Raw genomic sequence first — 23,706 nt, forward strand, 5'->3', positions numbered from 1 at the left:
AGACCCAACAAATCCCCTAACCTTTAAACCTAATCATTAACACCACACACAATACTCCATGATTTAACCGCATCCCCACCGCCATGCACAGGGCTCAAAAGACGTTAAACAATAAACAAATACCAAGGTCAGAGAAAAGCCTAATCCAACATAACAACTTGTACTTCATGAATAAAAGGTTGTACATTCTAATGAAACTGTAATTCGGTGTTTGCAGTAGAGTAACTAAAGTCCTCTGTTTGTCCCCCTTGCTTTCACTCTCCTCTGCACATTAAAGTACCCCAAATGCATCATCATCACCTCAGTAGAACAAACAACACACACACGCACCAACCCAACTGCCATTTCTTCTACTCAAACCCTCCAACTGCAATAATAATAATAAACAAAATCCAATTTTGACAGTTGCCTTGGAACATGGATTTGGATAGAAAAAGATTGGCACCCAATTCACCAAAAAACAGGGCTGTCTGGGAGACCAGAAACAAAGGTAATAATAACAACCACAAAGTAGTATACAATGGTGATGACAAGATTCAAGAAACTGAAAAACCCATTGAGAAAAACAGCAAATTTGAGGCTTCTGGTGATTTGGATAAGATGAATTTGAGATCCAAACAGAGCTTCAGTGGTGTTGGCAAGAGGAAAACTTGGAAACCAGATGGTCATTTGGATGGAAATGAGAGAAGCCCAGTTCAAATCTCAAGGGCTAGATCTGAACTGAGTGATTCCATTGATGCTGATGGAATCAAGAAAAGCCCAGTTAATATCAAGAAAGCAAGACCCGAATGGAATAAGGCGCAGACTGGCTCAATTGAGCTTCAGAGGACTGTAAAGACTCGATCTTTATCAAGAAAACTGAGTGTTGATAATGATCCAGGTGATGGAATTGAGAAAGTCAAAGCAATTGCAGCTAAAGAGGCCTTAATTGGTGATGAATGCAATGATGAAATTGAAGAAAGTGAGTGTGGAAACAGAGATGATGATGAGATGAAGAATAATAGATCTGATTGTAATCACAAGTTGGATGAATTAGATGTTTGTGAGGAGAAATTGGTGACAGTTGACTTGGAAAAAGTCAAATCTTTAGATGCTAATGAGGCAACAATGGAGGAAAATGTAGAAGTTAATGAAGAAAGAGCCATTGTTCTTGTTCAAGAACCAGAACCAGAACAGGAAGCCGTTTCAAAAATCCACAAAAAGAAGTCATCAGACGTTGTGATTGCAGATAAGATAATCCATCACAGAAATGAAAGATCAAATCTTGTTTCAAGAACTGTTAGAAAACAACTTCCTCCTGTTGTAAATCATCAAAGAACCAATTCAAAACCAAGCAAGTATTATTGTATTAAATGTTATTTTAATCATTCTAATTTAAATCAATCTGACTTTAAATTTATGTTTAATTTGCAGATGAATTCCCATCACAAAGAGTTCCCAAATCCCATAGCAAATTGCAGAGTTTAAGTTAGTATTCAAATTTCAAGACAATGATTACAGTTTATTTACTTGATATTCATGCACTGGTTTCAAAATCTTGTTTTCAGTTGATTTGATCATGTGGAAAGATGCATCAAAATCAGCATTAGTTTTTGGTTTTGGCACATTCTCAATTCTTTCATCTTCATACACTCAAGACCTCAATTTCAGGTTTAAAACTAAAAATTCAATCACCCTTATTTGCATAAATGATTAAATTAATTCCCATTTCATAACAATCACAATTTCTACTTTTTTTTTCAGCTTCATTTCTGTGATTTCTTATTTGAGTCTCATCTATCTTGCTGTAATATTCATTTTCAGATCCTTTATTTCCAGGTTAGTTATTCACCTACATTTATAAAACATATATATATTTTTTTTAAATTTAATGATTTATATGAAACAGGGGTGTGGTAGAAGCAGCTAATAATATTACTGATAATGAGGAATATGTTCTTGGTGAAGAAGAAGTAATTTGGGCATTAAAAATATTCCTTCCTTACATCAATGAATTTCTGTTAAAGGTCAAAGCTTTGTTTTCAGGTGATCCTGCTACTACAATTAAGGTATTTTATTTTATTTTTAATCTTATTTGTCACTGATTTTGATGTGAAATAGTGAATTTCATCTTCATCTACAAGATTTGTGATAAAGTTAAAAATTTTGATGTCATGTGACAGATGGCAGTGCTGCTCTTTATTTTAGCAAAGTGTGGCAGCTCTATTACCATTTGGAAAATGGCCAAATTGGGTCAGTTTTGCACATTCCTTCAAACATAATTCATGAGTTTGATCATAAAGATCTTGAAAATCAATGTTATGCACCAAATTACTTGAATTATGATGGGCTTTGTTGATTTCCATTTGCAGCATTTTTTGGTGTTTTTACGGTGCCTAAAATCTGCTCATCGTATTCTTCTCAAATGTCTGCATACGGTATAAACTCCACATGAATTTCCTGCACTTTCAATTATTCATCACTTACTATTGTCCTTGACCCGTGTACTTGATTATTCTAGAAAAAGTTATATGATCTGCTTTATATTATTGTACGATTAATATAAAGGCTTCGAGACAGGAAAGTTACATTGCTGGTTTTAGGTGCCTGTCTACAAATAATTGATGCGAAAATGATGCATCCTACCAACCATAAAGATTGTCATATGTTGATCTTATGACATATTTTAAGAAAATATCACGAAGAGTAGTCCATGCCAGAGCAGTTTCATGCATACAGTTTTGAGATACGCGAATCTTGGTCGCATATCTCATTGCTAAATGAACGTTTTATTATTATATGAATACACTAGCTTTTGAACCCGTGTATTACACGGGATTTGTCAGATAATAAAAATAAAAAGATCAATTATTTGAAAGAAATTAACAAAATTATATGTAAAAATAAAATATATAGTACAAACAATAAGAAGTCTAGAATCTCAAATTTACAAAATCGATTTTATATATACAATATTTGCATAAATTGTTTTGACCAATTACCCATGGATAACTATGATGAATGAGATAAAAAATTAAAAAATTAGAATGAAAATTATAACTCATTTCTCAAAATTGTTTTGTCCCATGACCTATGAACTGTTAGAATAAATAAGATGATAAATTAGATAATTAAAAATGAAATTATAACTCATTTGCAAAATTATCTTGACCCATGACCCGTGGATTGTTAGGTAGAATTAAATGAGAAATTAGAGAATTGGAAATGAAATTATAAACCATTTATCAATATGGTTTTGCTTCATAATCCATGTATAAGTCAAATGAATGAAAAGAGAGATTAGGTCAAAAATGAACATGGGATTGCTACATCAACTTCATTATTTTCTTTTATTAGTATATTAGTATAGTTAGATAGGTATACCACACTATAAAAAAAAGTTTCTTTTCGTGACTTTATTTTTTTTAAGGATAGGTATAACATGCCTAGATGATGTGGGTCCATCTTCATTATTAACTGTTGGAGATATAGTGAAATTGCACTTTCATGTGTTTGATAAAAATCCCCAACGGCCCTTTTAATGCTTTAAAGTTGTATTTAAACAACTTATAGGACGGTGGTCCTATTCCACTTTTATATAAGTCACGTACTAATAGTTTTCATGGTTAATTTTATTTTTCATTTTGTGGGTATTAAAATAAATTGGGTATTACATCACATGCTTCTCTAATAGAATGTTTTTTCATACTAATTTAGGTACATTTTGGATTCGACGATCCAAGGATGCTTGGGATTCATGCTCTCAAAAGAAAGCCGTTGTTTTCGGTGTTTTTACCCTTGTTTGGAACCTTTCTTCAATCGTTGCGCGTATTTGGGCAGGTAAGTTGCACAACTTGGTTGTAGTAAGATAGTGAGCGTGTCTTGTTAATGATTTGATGCAAATCATTTCAGTGTTTGTGTTGTTGGTGGCATTTAAATATTATCAACAATCCGTCATGACAAAAGAAGATGAAGTTGTTGAGGAAGAACAAGAACCAATTCCTCATAGAAATCAAAGTTCTTGGCAAGAACATAGAAATGGTAGAATTTCTGCAGCTACCGAAAGCACAAAGCTAAAGAAAAGATCTTGATCGATTTGATTAAATTGACGTGTAGACATGATGGAGATGGATAGTGTGAGGAGGCATATTGATAAAGAAACCGGTTGTATGATAAATAAATAAATCGTTCAATAAAAATAGATAGCATTTGTTGGTGTATCATTATAATATAGCGTTAGATTTTACGAATTTTAATACATGATATTCAAGAGCATAATGCTTTGATGAGACTACAAGCTCTAGGCAGTGACGGATCCAAAAAAAACTTTTTATAGGAGGCGAAAATTTTTAAAGTTATTTGTCTATCGCTATATAATAATTTTTTCCGATTCAGATCGGGTCAAATTAGATAAATGCTAAATAAAATAGATAAACTCCCATTTATAAATATTCTAAATTAATGCAGTAGAGAATAAATGTATATATAATGAAAAAAACATATCAAATTTGAGTAACAAATAGAACTAAAAGATAAATATATTTGAGTTAACAAACATATACAAGTATACAATGAAATAGTATAACAAAAGTTAAATTTTAAAAATACAAATATATAGAACATAATATTTAGCAATGATTATTTACACACTTTTTTTTATATTTATACACTCTTTAACACACATTTTATTTATTATATACACCCTCTATAAAAAAATGTATGAATAACATAACCCTATAAATAAAGCAATATAATCTGACACTTAGTCATTGGAATGTACACTTTTTTGTTGACAGTAGTAAAACCTTTAACCATCCCACGTACATTACTTAAATTAATAATTTAATTTTATATAATTTGAGATTTTTCATCTTCTTCCTCATCCAATCACCACATATTTTCCTTTTTCTTTTTCATCTTTCTTCTATTCTATCTAAACAAACAGCCCCCAACTGCAGTCCTCCACCACCCACTGCCACCTTTTGGTGCACTGCCACCTTTTGGTGATTTTAGATAATTTGATGTCGACCAAGTCCTAAATTTAGTGAAGAACATGGTTGCTTGAGACAATCTAGGTGCTTAACCAAATTTTTAAAGGGGGCAATCATGATTTTTTCTAAAAAAACTATCATATATATATTTTTTTCAAGGGGGAAACTGCCCACCTTAGTATAGCCTCGGTCTGCCCCTGGCTCTAGGTAGTATTTGGTATGAAGAAATGACTATGATTTCGAAATTATTCATTAAGTGGGAATGAATAAAATGGTGGTTGGTTGCTCAATGGAATAGAATCACCCATTACACATAGAATCTCCATTTCATCAAAATCATTCATTCTTACCCCTCTTTTTCTCATTCCATTCCTCCATCACCCTACTTTCTCAACACCACCACCACCTAACAACAATCATCACCACTATCATCGCCACCAACACCCCAGACCGCCACTGTCGTCGTCACCACCACCACCTCCATCACCGCCACCTTACCACCGCCATCGCTGCAACCTGACCATAACCGCCACCACCACTGTTGCTGCTAGACCGCCACCACCGTCGCCGCCACCCTACCATCGCCATCACTACCAATTCTATAACCACCACAATCACCGCCTCTGCCGCTTGACCGCCACCACCATCACCACCATTTTGATCCTCGGAGCTACCACCACCACCGTCACCATTTCAGGTTTTTTTTCTTTTTTTTTTGTAAAAAATATATATTGGGATAGGAATGTTTTTATTATTTCTAATTTATTCATACAATTTTTTGGGATATCAAACAACATAAAGTAATTATTCACTTCATTTCAATAGGTTAACTAAACAAGAGAAAATAATGTCAATTATCCATTTCATTCCTGTCACACCCCGACCAAAGGCGGCGGAACATGCCGGGGTGCAACGTGATTGGACAAATGCACAAGACACTATTTTAAAGTGACAATATTTAATCAACTCATTTATTTCATAAATCAATAATCAACACATCTCGTTTACACAAACAAATTGAATACAAGTAACATTTATATTGTTCGTTTTACTAATACCCTAATGGTATTGGTAACGTTTTTCGTCAAGTCATCGAGTCAACAAAAGTCAAACCTGTAACATTTCATAAAATAAAGTTTGTCAACACAAAGGTTGGTGAGCAATTCATAAGTTTGAGCATATAAGTATATAGTAATAAAAAGCCACAAAACTTGTATACGAAATGATAAATAAAAGCAACCTCTTGGATAAATTGACAATCGCTAATAGAATTACGTTAGCGCCACCTAGTTACAAGGGGTTGCCAAGTAGTCTAGGATTTTATTGACCGTTGCTAAACACATTAGCACCACCTAGCTACAAGGGGTTGCCAAGTAGTCTAGGATTTGATAGTTATCGTTAATTGCATTACGTTAACGACACCGTGCTATAAGAGAATACCAGATAGTTAAAGGATTTATAGATTCCACCAACCGAAAGCGATAAACACGTAGGCATATAAGCATAGAACACCAAATCGAGCAATTATTTAAGTAAAGTATACAATCACGTTTGTGGGTTTAAGATTCAAGTAAATAAAGCATTTAGTTTGATAAGTATGAAATGTCACTCCAAAACGAAAGATGGAAAACGGGGAATGAAAGTACTCACCTCGATTTATGAACCGAGAAATAAATAGATAAATAAATGAAGCTCGAACGGTAAATGAACGGATCCGACTTGAAAGCTAATTGTGAACGGATAAATAAAATATATTAATGAACTTGAACTTTAGTTGAAACTACATTTGAAACATTGGACGAGAAGGTTCGGTTATTAATCGGGTTACCGGTTAATTTGTTTGACGATTGGGGACTCGTACTTTGTAAATGAGAAACCAAAAGTGAGTACATGAGGTCGGGGTAACCAACGTTACAATTAACAATAATGTCGTACAGTGAGTTTCATATGTGTACAAACTTGAGGTTATAAGTAATTGAGAATACGATTTCGTGAAATCACGAGGATGAGGTGAGTTTCTTTTGGGTGACGCATACGTGTATCAATATAAATAAAGTAATATTTGATTAACAACCAAAACAATCGATGAAATGTGATAATACATGAATATGACCACTATTGTGAAACCATTTATATAATCGTCATTATAATAACGGTTTCTAATAGCGTCAAAATTGTAGACGACCACACATAGGCCGTTAACAGATTAGATGAAGTGATATAGAATAATGCATAGAATCGTGTTTACATAAATGCTCCAATATAAATAACATAGTCATGAAAATATCGTTTAAAAGATAAACGAGATTTTTTTGGCGAAGTTAAGGTTTTGAAAATATTACACAAATTGTCATTTAATAGTTTGCATTCAGTCACGAAAATTCAAAACACAAAAATGAAATCTCATGTGCATAAAGTTACCATCGAAACATCTCATCAATGGAAAAGAAAATCGCAATAACAGTGAGACTCGAATAAATGAAGAAATATATAAATCGCGTAGCGTATAATAGAATAAAATTGAAAATGAGGTCTCGAGTAAGGCCGTTTTATTGTTTCTAAGAAATGTACATAATAACAAGGCATCACGGTAGCTCGTAGCTTGAGAATCATTTAAATCATTACCAAATGTGAATCTTGTAAGCCAATTTGTTAAGAGAATGTGTATACATAAAGTGGTTGTGATGAAAAATATTTATAAAATAATGCTTGCGATAATAAGAAGTAATAGTTTGCGTAAATCGTTATTGAGAAAAAGTTTGTGTAACAATATAAGATATTTATAAACGCGTCCCAAAAGATTTGCAAAGCCATGGTCATTGAGTTTATGCAATATGATGAAAGTTGTAATTTATTACTAAATAAATCCCGCATTCAACATTCAAAATGAAACCTCGCATTTATAAAGTTATAAGAGATTTATCACCTTAGGTGACAATATTTAAAATCTTGAAATCATACACATAATCGTTTAACAACCTTTGAAAACAAATCCTCATAATCAATTTTTTTTTGTCATAACAATACAATATATATATATATATATATATATATATATATATATATAGAAACAGGATCAAATACATTTTATTCTTAATATGAAAGCGGTGAGAACCAATTTGTTGTTATGATTTGGTTTATTTTTATAGGTGTTTGCTGCTATTTTTTGTTCGTATTTGTTAATTTTCGATTATGAGACGTTATAAGTATTTGCTTATTTATATTTTGTTGTTATTATTAGATGTTTTCTTTTGTTGTTATAAGTATTTGCTGGTATATGCTGTTATTATTTTGTTCTTGATTTTGATTCTTTTGTTGTAGTTTTTAGGTTCTTTTCTTTGTTATTATAAGTCATTGTTTATGTAGATTGGTATTGTAGTTGGTATTGTTTCTTACGTTCGCATTTTTAAATAAATTGCCATTATTTCCTACGTACTCATGTTAAGATCAAAATGTACATGAACCTTCCCCTATATATATATATACACACATATTTTTAGAGTGTATAATTTAAAAGTGATTATTTGAACACATGAGGTCGTTATAAATACACTAGTTGTATATATATAAAAAAATTTAGGGAAAAACGAAGCTTGCATGTGTAGGGAGAGGTCTTAGGCTACGTACCGTGAATGGGTTGGAAATTTAGTAGTAAGTGAGAGTGTTTAGGTCGGCTTGGGTAGTTGAGTTTTCTTGAGTTGAACCGATGGGGTTTGTTGAGTTTAGGTCTTTTGAGTGGGTTAAGCTTGGATGATTTGTGTGAGTAATGGTTGGGCTATTAGGATGATGCTTGTTTATTTGAGTTCGGGTAAGTTGATGGGTTGGGTAAGTCGACCTTGACTAGCTTGGGTTGAGATTTGGTTTATACATGTGTTTTGCAAGGAGTGCCCGGATTACTATTTTGATATCAGACTCTAGGGTTGGATGGGAACGATGTGGCGATATGGTTTGCGACTCGACATAGTATGGGTCGAAGGGTTTTGAGTCTTAGTTGGGTAAACTTTGGTTTGTATATGTTTAAAGCATTCGTGAGTGTGTTTGTCGGTGTCTTTGAAGTATTAGGATAGTGTGTTTGATAGGTTTTCATGGCATGGGAGTGTCGGTATTTAAGGCTTTTTGTTGGGTTAATGTTTTACATCTTGGATTTTGCATGGGGCTTGACTAGGTGAGGATATAACTTGATGTTTTAGGTTTCGTTCATATTGAGAAAAGATTTGAGTGCTCGGAAGACTTTTGAAATGGAATGGTGGTTTGATTTAAGGCGGTAGTTTGAGATGGGATACGAGTGTTTGTGAACTTGTGGTTGCGTTTAGGGAGATTTTTAACTCATAATAAGTATTAAACTGAAAATATCATAATTTATAAATAATGTTTGAAGCATCTATGAAAATTTTTATAATAAAAATTACAAGTTAATATATATATGAAATATATATATTATATAAACATAATTTTTGAGATCCGAGCGTGTGAATCACACAAAAAAAAATTTTTAAGATTAAAATATTATTTTTACTTATGAGGAAATTTAAAATACGTAAATTGAATGTCAAAATTTGTTATGAGGTATCAAACATTGAATGATGAGTGTCATTTTGGGAATATAAAGTTGCGAAAATAAGTTTTTTTTACCAAGTTCATTATTTAATATCGTGTAACGAAAATATCATGGTAAGTTAGAATGACCGACATTGTAAATCGAGAAATCACGAGTAAACGATTTTGGTCTTTAAAGTAAAATTTCTATGAAGTTTTTCATGAGAGTTTCAAGAAGATTACAAGCTATAAGTTTGTGACTTTCTTGAGGAATCATGGCAAAACTATCATAAGAATTTTAAAACACGGAAAATCGTATGATGTAAATTTTATTTGTGAAAATCCATCTATTCTAATTACAACTTTTGCCACTTGTCAAGCTTATAGCCCTTCTTACCTTTTTTCAATAAATTTTCATATATGGTCCTTATATTTTAAATCATTTCAATATATGAATTCAAGTTTATGTTTATTAAAGGGGTGTTTGGCCTAGCTTTAAGTGTTTGAATTAGTTTATATTCTACAAGTTAATTATGTGTTAACAAGTTGTTAAATCCACCATTCTTTAATTTGTTAGAGTAATAAGTTGCTTTAATAATTACTATTCAATCACCTTTTGAGGACAAATAAGTAACTTACAACCTAACACAAATAAGCTTTTTTAAATAAGCTAAAAAACCATCTTCACATAAGCTTCTACAAATGAGCTTATATAAGCTTATAAGCATAAGCTTAAAAAGCTAAACCAAACACTAAGTTATATTTATTTTGTAAAAAAAGCTAAAAAAGCTATAAGCTTTGTTAAAAAAAGCTAGGCCAAACACCCCCTAAATGTAAATACTAACTGATTCATTCATTAACATTACTGGTGAAATAAGAAAAGTATCAAAATTGAAGTTGCAGACCTGTTAGAATAAAATTTGAGAGTCTCAAGTAATTGCAAATAAAAAAAATAAAAATAAAGGTGCATTATTATCGAAAAATTTGGATTTTTATGGTAAATTATAAATTGTTTTTAAGCAAGGATTCAGACAGTAGTACATCATTTTTTTTATATAAGATTGGTTTCAAATTTGGATTTAAAATTTTCTCATATGCATTTAAACTCATGAAATATGTATTTTTCTTAATTTTCTACAAACATTTTGTATAAATATTATACATATATATATATATATATATAATGATGTTTAGTATTAAATCATTGAAGTTGAGTAGTATAATTATAATCAATATGTATAACGATTTATTCGATGAACTATCTGTCATTTATTTATATGACTTTTTTTTGTAGTATAAATGGTTTTAGCAATAAGAAGATCAATATTTAGTTTTCAATATTTTCTTCTATAACTCAGACCAAAATGTTTCAGAAACATATTTTTTATTACTTGATTTATACTTTTTCTATATATTCAAATATATTTAATTTAATATGCCTTATAAGATAAATTACCTAATTAAAAGCATTTGATATTTTAAACCAAATTTTTTTTCAATCCCATTCCATTATTTCGTTTTCCAAAAATCATTTAGGATATTGAAACCTAGAATATCGTTTTCATCAGTTATTTACACAATTCCTATATTATGTTAACTTATTATTTTTATTTTTATGCAAATACAACGAATCGAGGTTATGTTAGTTTTACATGTTGGTTAGTACATAATTAAAGTGCTTATTATGGTTTGTATTCAAAATAATAAAAATAAACAATCGATTCATTATATGTGGAATGAGAACAATCGACTTGGACTAAATCCTGATAACGCCAATGACTAAGCCTTGGCTTTTAATACCTAAAAATATATATGATCTAAAAACTAAAAGTTTATTTTTGTTGACTCGAAACTTAGAATTTTGAACCAAGAACCAACCCGAATTGCTTCGGTTCAGATTTGGGTTAGTATTTTCTTGGGTTCGAGTTTCTCGGGTCGGGTTAGTTTGGATTTGGGTACATATATTCTTGGGTTGGGTTTTAGGTTACGGGTAAAAGTGACAGTCATACTTCCAACTATTATATATAAGAATCACTACATTCACTTTATGCAACTTTAAATCTTTTAAAATTCTTCTAACTCAGAATAATCGCTATTATTTGAACATGGTTATAAGGTTAGTATGTATTTGTCATTTTTCTGGCAATTACATTCATATGAAATGAAACAAATCATTTTGTTATAGTTTAATTTTTTGTTTTTATGTTGCTTGATTATATAACTTTTAATTGTAAAATATAAAATCAATTAAAAATGTGTCATACACAGAATATTAATGACAACAAATTTATCATAATCAATTAATTTCAAATTTTAAAGATTCTAATGATGATTATAACATCAAAGTGTAGGTAATATGATTTTTGGGATAATCATGTTTTTTTTTGGATAAACATCAGCAGATGTTCTCAAATGACATCATATTAATTGATTAAAAGCTATGATATTTAACGTGTATGAATATTTTTTTTAATAATTTCATGGATATATTATCATTTATTTAGAGTTTGTATGTATTTAGAGAACCTTTTTTTGTCTCACGGACAACTATACGTGGATATATTAAGAGATATAAGCAGGCCTATATGTTACCTTATTACGAGTTACAAGCAGACATGGACTAAAAATTTTGATTTTTGGTAAACAATGTATATCTACAAATACAATCACAAATGTAGTGTAAAAGGAAGTTTTTACTTATTTGTAACATATTTGTGTAATCTTAGTTATCTAATTTCTGTAACTTTAATGTTAATAGTAATTGTATTAACAATATATGATCAATTTGTTGAAGATATTTCACTTAATGGTTAAAGTTTAAACTTTTCATCAATTACTCGTGTAATACACGGGCCTCAAACTAGTTTATAATGAACCAAGGATTGCATGGTGATAATTGTTATGAAAATAAATATGGGTAGAGAAAATTTCACCACGTGTATTATATAATGTGGTGTAATTTAAAATGTCGTGAGAAGTTTAAATAATTAAAATTTTGAAGTGATCGTCCATAATAAACGGAATAGTTATAAAAATAAAATTTTATAAAATTTTGTACAAGGATTTTAAAGACAATTTAAAGTTTATACAGTAGGAAATTTACTTGAAAAGTTGAGGTGAAATTTAACATAAAACCTTCTTAATATGATGAAATTTATAATAAGATTTTCGTTTGTAAATCGTCTTAATGAAAATAAATGGCATATTAAAAATCATTTATGAATAGATCAAACTCTATATATACATATATTTATTTATTTTCGTTTTTATAACGAAGAGATTTTAATGAACGAAATTTGCAATAAAAAAAATCCTGTGAAATCAAAATGAGAAAATTGGTGTAAAACTTTACCATATAGAATCGAGATATATAAAAATTATTAACGATAAGAAAAATTATAACATTTATAAATGAAGACTCGTGATAAGAATTTATAACAAAATAAAGGAAAAATGGTTTAAATTCTTGAAACGTAATAATAATGTTTTAAGATTTAAAGGTGGAAAAATCACGCATGAACCACCATGACTTGATATTTCGACACTAAAAACCTTTTTACAAAACTACCATGTTGGGGTCTAAACATGTGCACGTACCACCGCGTCTTTTTCATGTTTTCGACTCAAATAATGATTGCAACAAATATAATAAATTGGAATACAACGTCATGTCGAAACACTAGTCCACATACCACCGTGGTTCTATTGTTTCAACACCGAAAATTTGGATGGCGAGCGGAACGCTCGCATTCGACTACTTAAAGTGGTCATCTCATATGAGACAATCTTTTAGGAGATTTGAAACAACGGGATCCAAGTTAAGCTCGTGATCCATAAAACACAATAAAACTAATGTTTTCGCGGTAAGATAAGGATACCTTACATTATTATGAATGTGCGTGCATGTGTAAATATAAAATTAAACAAAAGTAAGGTAAGGATACCTTAGTAGTTTCGATTATTTGTGTATATATACAATTTGATGAAATAAATAAGTATATTAATAAACAAGTGTATTGAATAATCAAGTAGGGTAAACACGTATTAGCAACACGTATAAGGACCCTAAAGTAAAGACTATACTAGGTCGGTACGTCTAACCACCTATCCTATAGTCTTGTGGCTCTGATACCAATCTGTCACACCCCGACCAAAAGCGGCGGAACATGCCGGGGTGCAACGTGATTGGACAAATACACAAGACACTATTTTAAAGTGACAATATTTAATCAGCTCATTTATTTCATAAATCAATAATCAACACATCTCGTTCACACAAACAAATTGAATACAAGTAACATCTATATTGTTCGTTTTACTAATACCCTAATGGTCTTGGTAACGTTTTTCGTCAAGTCCTTGAGTTAACAAAAGTCAAACCTGTAACATTTCATAAAATAAAGTTTTCAACACAAAGGTTGGTGAGCAATTCATAAGTTTGAGCATATAAGTATATAGTAATAAAAAGCCACAAAACTTGTATACGAAACGATAAATAAAAGCAACCTCTTGGATAAATTGACAATCGCTAATAGAATTACGTTAGCGCCACCTAGTTAAAAGGGGTTGCCAAGTAGTCTAGGATTTTATTGACCGTTGCTAAACACATTAGCACCACCTAGCTACAAGGGGTTGCCAAGTAGTCTAGGATTTGATAGTTATCGTTAATTGCATTACGTTAACGACACCGTGCTATAAGAGAATACCAGATAGTTCAAGGATTTATAGATTCCACCAACCGAAAGCGATAAACACGTAGGCATATAAGCATAGAACACCAAATCGAGCAATTATTTAAGTAAAGTATACAATCACGTTTGTGGGTTTAAGATTCAAGTAAATAAAGCATTTAGTTTGATAAGTATGAAATGTCACCCCAAAACGAAAGATGGAAAACGGGGTATGAAAGTACTCACCTCGATTTATGAACCGAGAAATAAATAGATAAATAAATGAAGCTCGAACGGTAAATGAACAGATCCGACTTGAAAGCTAATTGTGAACGGATAAATAAAATATATTAATGAACTTGAACTTTAGTTGAAACTACATTTGAAACATTGGACGAGAAGGTTCGGTTGTTAATCGGGTTACCGGTTAATTTGTTTAATGATTAGGGACTCGTACTTAATTGATAATTTAAAATAAAATATTATTATTTTATTGGGCTTTTAAATAACTAAACCAATATCAAATAGAAAGAAGACGGGCTTAATTTAAGAGTTCGGTTTTTATAAAAATGAATAGATAATAAAGCTTATAATGATGTTATTAATGATAAAGATAGTAATGATAATAATGAGTTTAAGAAATAGGTTATATATATATATATAGATATATAGATATATAAGATAATGATGTTAATAATAATAACAATAATTATTTTTAATAATAGTAATATAATATAATAATTATAACAATAATTATTATTAATAATACTAATGTTAATAGTTAAAGAATAGAAATCTTGGTATTAATTATAATGTTGTTGATAAAAATGATAATAATAGTGAATAATATTGCTAGTAATAATGATACCATACTCGTTGTTGGTTCGATTTCTAAACGAGTTCACAAAATAACTATAATAATGTTGTTGCTAGTAATTAATGATAAAATATGATTTTAATAGATAATAATAGTATGATTTTTAATAATATTAATAACAACTTTAATATTTATAATAATAATAATAATAATAAATAAATATAATAGTAAGTTATATGTGATAATACTAATAACGATCTTTAAGTATTGATATTATTACTATTAGTAACAATAAATTTGTTAAGTATAAAAATAATATGAAAACCGGTCTAGGATGAGACTCGAACACGTGACCTCTAGTTCAACAACTAACGTACTAATCAAAACGAACCATGATAACATATGTTAATTAAACCCATACGAAAAATTCATATATTCATTTCCCGAGTGTTCATCTTTTCCCCAATTCAAACCAACTCCATACTCATCCAAATCTTTTCAAAGATTATAACCGATAAATAAAAACCGATTACTAACAATTTAAATCTGAAAATCGATATATGAAAACTAATAACACCAAATCCCACATTAATTTACCTATTAGGTGTGCATGAGATCGTGTCTTTACACCGGGAAGGAAACGAGTCGCACCTGCCGGAGACGGAAATCGCAACCGGAGGGAGAGAGAGAGAGAGAGATAGAAAGAGATAGAGATAGCACGGCGAGAGGGAGACGGAGAGGGAAGAAGACGGAGTGAGAGAGGGACGCGGCGGCCGGCTTTTCGGGCGCCGGAAAAACGAGGGAAGGGGGGAGAGGTCGGCGTCGGAGGTGTTTGGGGTCGGAGTTACGAAGGAGTGGGTGGAGGGTGCGGCTGGAGGTGCGCCGGAGTCGGAAAATAACGGGAGGCCGGAAATCCGGTTGCCGGAAATACGAGGAGGGAAGGAGGGTTGTGGTGGTGGTGCGTCAAAGGTGGTGGAGGAGAGACGAGGTGGCCGGAGCCAATTTCCGGTCGCCGGAAAACGGCGCCGAAAAACGGGAGTATAAGATGGGGGCGGCTGGTAGTGATAATAAGATAGGGTTATGGTTTTGTTGGTTATATAGGTAGTTTATGAATGTTACATTTTTGGTCCCTCAAGTTCTAATTATGTTTCAAACTTAGTTAGAAAAACATTCTAAACAAGAACAAACTTAATGAAATGACCAATTAATCCCTAAAGTTATATATATAAGTTTCTAAGTTAACAAAAGTTAGATAAATAAACGCATAAAGGATGCTCATCGGTGAAGTAACATTCAAGGATAATGTAGATCGACTAAACCATTAATAAAAAGCCCGAGTCGGGTTTACAACTACTAATACGGATTTAAATATATGTTTGAAAATATACCCGAAAATTCAAAATGTTACAATTCCCTTGTTCATTTCATTCCTAATCCCATTTCATTCCCCCTTCATTCTGTTACTTCCAACCAAACATAAGTAGGTTATATAGATCACAAAATCGACAAAACGGCTGTGTTATAATTTTGGTCTATTATTTTGTAAAATTTAACGACCTAAAAATTACAAGGTAAACATTATCTAGTAAAATTAAAATTAATTATCTTACTTAACGAGAAAAACTAAGTTAAGGTCAAATGATAGACGGTGTGTTGTAAAGTACTAATCAGATCAATTTTAAAGTTGTGGAGTTACTTAACTGAGTTCAACGGGTCATGCATAATAATGTTATGACTCCAAGATCAGTGATGTAGTTTTTAAAAGATTGAGTTTTGCAATTTAAAACGAGATAGCGACACAGCTTTTTGTCTGCTTGGCTTCCGTTTTTATTTTGAAGATAAATGACTGACGGGGAAATTGATATAAACACAAAAATCAATCTTTGTAGTTCTGCCATTTATTAATGGTGTTTCGTTTTTTTTAACTTGTGTGCGTTTATGAAGTATGTATTAATTTGTGTGCGTTTGCAATTGGTAAATGTTCGTTTAAATAAAATATGGACAAACAAATCAAAGATAAAAAATGAAATTATTTGACAATTTATTTTAACTTTTATTCTCTAGTTAATTTTTGAGTCCACGGTTGTTAATGCTATCAAATTCGCATTCTACTAAGTGACGGACCTATGTGTTAGGTAGCGAGGGCGGTCAACCATCTTAATTTTTTTTTGTGTTATTTGTATGCAGAATCCTGATCGCCTCTTTAAAATTAGTGTTAAATTGATCGTGTAAACTGGTTGATGGATTGATCTTGAACCAACACAAAAATAATATTACATTAGCTTAGAGTTGTCTTTGAGAATCTCTTAAAATTTCAGGGCTCGAGACGAGTATAAAAATTGTCTCTGAAATCACATTTCTATTATGTAATAAATAATTTGAGAATTTTACTAATTTGGTTTCATTTTCAAATCCCAATACAAACCAGAAAAACAACGACAATAATCATAAGCTACTAAAATAGCTCGTATAAAACACAAAGAAAAATATTTTCTATAAAAATAAAAACAACACCAATAAAAATTGAATCCATAGAATATCATTTTTTCCTTGTACTAGTAAGTCATTTTAGAAACTTATATTTTAAATCAAAATTATATATTAAAAGTATATAATATTTATTTTATTAATTATGGGCTTTTTGAATGAATAAACATAAGTTTGTCATGCTCCTCGACTTCTATTTGGGTTAGCTATGTATTAACCCTAACACGACTTATGATATGACCCACTTAATATGATATGACATATTAGCCTTAACTTGAAACCGCCTTTAGCTAAAAATAAAATAACGACAAAACATATGTATATCTTATTTAAGTAGAGAAAGGCCAAAATCACAATCTATCTATCTATATACTAATAAAAGAAAATAATCCTAGACAAATAACATTCTGAGGTTAATTCTCACTATTAAATTCTCGTTAAAATCACTTTTCTTCTATTGATGGAAAAGAAAAAAAAAATTTGGTTCTAAATATAGTATTGATTATAAATTCAACATACCGTATTAATTAGTCAATCTTTATTAATTGATTTATTAATGTCATAAATTATATTATAAACATCTACATATTCTAATAAAAGAAAAATAACTGTGACATATGCCAGATTGTGGTTAAATCTCACAATTATTTTCCCTGCAAAACTAAAAATTAAGATCTTAATTTACACTAATATATATCATATTCATTTTTCTTTCACATTCTGTTTATTTTATATCTATACATTTTTATAAAAATAAATATTAACGTATTATTTTATTATATATTCCAAAATACTTTGTGAAATTCAAAAATCAATAACAAATCATGTTTGTTAAAGATTGAAAAGAATATAATTTCAAATGTTACCATTAACATGTTGTACTATGTATATTGTTGAAGATTATAAAGAAAACAAAACTCTAATATGCTTTCATTTTACAAAGCAATATTTTTAATCATTAAATTATAAATTTATGTTTAAAAGTTATTCCATTTTTTTAAATCAATCAATTTATCTATTATTATTATTATAATTATTGTAAGTTGTCATATAAATTTATAAATTATAAATCTATCAATTAATTTTTTAGTTAATTTAGTAAACTATATATATTTCCGTTTAATTTAGTAAATATATAGCAATCACTTTCATATATAACAAAGTTTATTATATTTAATTTCTTGATTTTATCAAGGATTGTTTCGAGTTTTGTGAAACTTAAATTTGATTTTTACAGTCAAAAGTTGGTTAATAGATTGTTAGGTACAAGTTAACTACATTTGTGTAAAATTTGATACGGGTTAAAAATGGGAATTCTAAGTATTTTTAAAAGTTTGAGAATGCAAATAGATTTATCCTTAAATTTTTTATGGGTTCAAAGTGTTGACTTGAAAATGTCAAACGGATAAAAGTTAGAAATTTAAACATGATTCGGGTTTTAAATTTATTTCAGTGACTTTTTTAGAAATAATCAAAAGGTTCGGAATTTGGAAAATTGACTACTTTTCAATCGACTATTAAAATTTAAGAAAAGATAGTGAACACTTCCAACATGCCACCCCCATGCCTATCAACGCTTCTAACTTTTATTGAATTTGAAACATTTATGTCAACATTAATTTTTCCATCAATGATAATCAGAACGTTGTATGGAAAACATGTCATGCAAAACTATGATAAAATGAAGCAAAATATTCACAAAAATTAAATGGTTTAACATTTTATATTTTACGTTGTCATTATGGCAAATTCGAGAATGCCCCTCCCCCCTGAAACTTATCAAAAAAATTTCATGGTGTAGCTCAGAAAAACATAGTTCTTAAAGAACATCCGTCGTTATAATTTAATATTCTCATTTCCTTCTATGGGTTGTAATTTGATAAATATATCAATTAAGGTAACTCTCATTCGGTATTTAGTCTGAATGGTCACAACTACTATTATATGAGAAGTCTTCTTTCTGAATTATTTCAATTATACATATATGATACTAAAATTGAAAGTTTCAGTAGAAGGAGTGTTCTCGGATACGTTTTTGCATGTGAATTTTTTTATTGAGTTCATTTAAAAAAATAATTTTGTGGTATAAATACAATTAATTTATGTACACATAGTATAGATACAAGCATAAACGTAATACATTTTTTCATATATGTTATGGAATTATTTGCCTTGTAATTTTATTATTTGGATAATCGCGTGTGTTACACGAGCTCTAAAGCTAGTACTTAATATAAAAATATTAATATAATAATTACGTGTCATAGATATATTTTCTTTCAAATTGAAATGTATATATAAAAAGTTTATGCTTAAGGAGTACATTAACATTTAATTATTGAGACATCTTCATATTGAAGAAAACATTAATATTTTTTTTGTAATTTTTTTACAAATATTCAGTCTTAAAAAGCATAGACAAATTTTTCATTTTTTATATTTATCATATGACTATTGTGATAGTTGAACAACAGTGTGTTTATAAGGAAACATGAAAGCTGCTCAAAAAGGAAAATCTGGTGTCTTTTTTGTCTATGACCGGGTATGGAATGTAAAACATTTTTGTGAAAGACTTTAGCTACATATTTCACATCGAAAGACCTCATTGTTATAAATGTTGTTTCCAATGACACTGCTTCATTATTGTATACCGATGGTATAACAACTCATACTTGGTTTAAAATTCAAATATATTTGATGATATAAAACGACTATAGTTGTAATACATTTTTTTAACATAATAAGGAAACTTAATTATCTTTTTTTTATTTGTATTAAATTATTTATTGTAATTTATACATTAATTTATCCCGTGTAATACACTGGTTTATATCATCAAATATATGACAAATCAGGATCTTAGTCATTAGTTACACCAAACAACCTCTAAGTTTATTAAAAACCCATAAATTTCCCAAAGACGGGAAAACAACTTCAGAGTTTAACGATTAAGTTGCGGAAGCATACCATGTGGGAATAAATTCCCTAAACCAAAACAAAGTGTTTTAAGTGTAAAACAAGCGCGTCCAAAAGTTAGCTACTTGAAAACCAAATGTTCAAGTAACGCACCTGAGAAAGACATGCTAAAAGTGTCAACACAATGGCTGGTGAGTTCATATGTTTGTATCTAAAACAAGTTCGTTAAACAGGTAGATTATGTAAGCATTGTCTTATCACTTGTTAATTACGCTAGTATTTATGATACAATAGTGTAGTGTCCATTGCTCCGAAGCTTGATTTGTTGATTTGTGCCTCCCACCAAGTCTTATCCTGACTTGGCAATGTTTAGTACAATCTTACACCCACCCGACATCCAGTCGAGTTTTAGCGTGGGTGCGGTTTGTCGAACCCAGTAGTACTACTTAATATTTCTCGCCAGTTAACCTTAGTTAACGGTCCAATGTGCGTAAGGACTTTCAGTTTATAAGTTCACTATGAATATATGCGATAAATAACAATCTACAAGATCCAAAATGTTTTGTGTATGTTTTCTCCCCCATAAGGAGTAAGTAAAAGAGAGTGGTCGTGAAAATTACCTCGAAAGCGTTCTAAAAGAAAGTCAACCTCTAGAGAGAAAATCCTGTACACGTACCCTAAAGTAATACATGTATGTGAGTAATGTGTGGTGGTTTCTAGATAACCTAGTATCCAAACAATTCCACTGTTTAATAGTGTTTGACCAAGATTTGACTTTTGTTGACTTTGATCAAATTTTGACTGAGCTGACCCGATGACTTATTATCAAACCTACTACTTTACAAGACGTAGGTGTCATTTAATTCACGAGTTAAAACGATTAACACGACATGTAAGCTAAGTCATGTTATTATTGTACTAGTTACTATCAAGTGTTTCAAATCAGACTAATCATGTAAACAAATTAGTTTTTAATTGAAGTGTCAAACTATGTACAACACATCTAGCAAGTCAAATAGTGCACGATTGATCATAACACTCATTATAAATCATACTTAGCCATACTGAATTTGCAAGGCTGATTTTGTCTAAACAAAACCTATTTTTAAATTAACAATACATACTGAATTTGCACGATTGATCATAACCTATTTTTGGCTAAAATTCTATGTTAACCCAAATCATGAAAGGCCAATTGGGTTAGATTTCTAACTGAATCCATGTCATTCCAGTTTTAGAATCAACCCAATTTCCTTTGTCAAACTCAAGATATTAAATTAACAATACAGACCATAATACAATCCTTCTAAACATCCATGACATACAATATTGTAAAATCTTAAAAACAACTTAATCCATATCCAAAAGTTATGATTTTTAGTTTTTCAGAAAGTAGACTCATAGTAGTAAATCATAGAATCAATAATCAATCACAAACTCCAATCTAACATCAGTTTACAATACCAAAATAAACACATACGAATTTGTCAGGAATCTGTCTTCAGCATTTTCTCATAAAAATTTTGTATCTAACATGTGTATGAACCTAATTCACCAGTTAATCATTATTCATAATCAAAACAGATATTTTATCATACTAATACAGAAAATTCATGATCCAGTTAGAGTTTTCTTATTTAACCAAAAATCAAGACACCAGTACAACTATCATTCTCAAAGTCTCAATCTTTCAATTTTTAAGTTATGATTTTATAGATTAATCTTTGTTTGGGTACCAAAACCCATATATCAACCATAAGATATAAGAATAATCAATGGCATTACATACCTAGATGATTATTAATTAATCACAAAAACCTTCTTGCACTTGATTCAATATTTACCAACTTGAAGATAAATATTTGTGTGTTTTATTTGAGAAGCAAGAAAATAAATAATGTGTATGTATATATGGGGATAGAGCGGCCAAAGAGTAGAGAGAAGAGGGGAAAATATTTTTGGCAAATTACAATTTTCCTAATTTACGTAATTCAAATCTTCTCATCAATTTCCATGTATTCTCCTAAATTTAAGTTTGACCTTGTAACTTATAATAACATATATTATCATATGAGTGTGACATGTAACATTGAAAATATTATTCCTAAGAAACCAAGTAACATGGATATGTATCACATTTGGTCATGAAACATGTAATACATAACATATATAACAAGTTGAAGCATCATGTAGCATATAACTTATGTAGCAATGGTTATATCTAAACAATATTTAGTTTGTACTTCACTTTTTATTATTCGTGAATTATTTTCATGTTAGATCATCAACGTACGCGGACGGACTCATGTGTGTGCTCATGTGACACGTGACAAGCATGTGTGTTTCCTAACGGAGTTAACAAAAGTATCCAAGTTTAGTTAACGGAGTTAACCTGAAAACTGGTAGTTGTCACACTATCGCTTACGCTTGCCTGAAGAGATGAACGGAATACATGATGTATTTCATGTCTCTAATCTGCGTAAATTTCTAGCAAACAAAACTTTAGCTGTGCCACTAAGAGACGTCGAAATCAATGAAAATCTAAAATTTGTAGAACAACCTCAAAAGATAGAAGATTTCAAAGTCAAAAAAACTTAGATGACAGAAGCGAAAGTTAGTCAAAGTGAAATGGACTCCCAAAGAGGTCCAGAATATACCTAGGAGTTAGAATTTGAAATGAATAATAAATACCCACATCTATTTTAACGAATCTCGATGTCAAGATTCATCCCAAGGTGGGGAGGATGTAACATCCCGAAAATTTTGGGCCGATTTTTTCAAATTACGAAAGATAAAGGACAGGAAATGTATATTTTTTTCAGACTCATCACACTACACTATGGTCTAAGAACAACCCATTGCGATACATGACGGGCCCTCAAAAAAAATCATGAAATGGGTAGTGTCGCGCTACGAGACAACCCTACCCATTGGACCATCGTGATACGCGATCCACGTTAGGAAACCGAGGACACATGTTTGACAATGTGTCAACACGTGGCAGTGAAAGGTTTCGTGTACTAAACTGGTGGACACGAACACGAATACATGACACGTACCTACAAGAATTTAACATGTAACAGGTTAGGCTTTAACAAATTTTGGGTACTAAACAGGTGGACACGAAATTACCAATTAATTTTCGTGTCTAAACAGGTAAAATACATGTTTACCTGTTAAGTACATGGTTAGATCTTTATAATTAAATATATCTGTGTGTGTGTATATATATATATATAGTTATAAGTTATCCCAAACCCTAAATTCCTAAAATATTCTCACTCATTGTTTCTCAGTCGTCACCACTGAC

The 23,706-nt window shown here is 30.5% G+C and overlaps 1 protein-coding gene across 1 annotated transcript; it reads left to right on the forward strand.

Moving 5' to 3' along the window:
- The first annotated feature begins 226 nt into the window (after positions 1-226).
- LOC143569239 (uncharacterized) lies at positions 227-4,247 on the forward strand. Its single transcript, XM_077055206.1, has 9 exons — positions 227-1,333; positions 1,414-1,467; positions 1,548-1,650; positions 1,744-1,818; positions 1,889-2,048; positions 2,163-2,232; positions 2,352-2,417; positions 3,697-3,819; positions 3,892-4,247. Exons 1-9 carry the CDS (start codon positions 418-420, stop codon positions 4,068-4,070), a joined length of 1,746 nt encoding a protein of 581 aa, XP_076911321.1. The 5' UTR covers positions 227-417; the 3' UTR covers positions 4,071-4,247.
- The last annotated feature ends 19,459 nt before the right edge of the window (positions 4,248-23,706 follow it).

This window comes from Bidens hawaiensis, unplaced genomic scaffold (genome assembly GCF_021521415.1).
Source record: "Bidens hawaiensis isolate Kalapana, Puna unplaced genomic scaffold, B.hawaiensis_p1.1 tig00024428_1, whole genome shotgun sequence".
NCBI classification, from domain to species: domain Eukaryota; kingdom Viridiplantae; phylum Streptophyta; class Magnoliopsida; order Asterales; family Asteraceae; genus Bidens; species Bidens hawaiensis.

Coding starts and splice junctions, on each gene's coding strand:
- LOC143569239 (XM_077055206.1), top strand. CDS start 418: ATGGATTTGGATAGAAAAAGATTGGCACCCAATTCACCAAAAAACAGG. Junction 1,651..1,743: donor ACTCAAGACCTCAATTTCAG/GTTTAAAACTAA, acceptor TTTTTTTTTCAG/CTTCATTTCTGTGATTTCTT. Junction 3,820..3,891: donor CGTTGCGCGTATTTGGGCAG/GTAAGTTGCACA, acceptor AAATCATTTCAG/TGTTTGTGTTGTTGGTGGCA.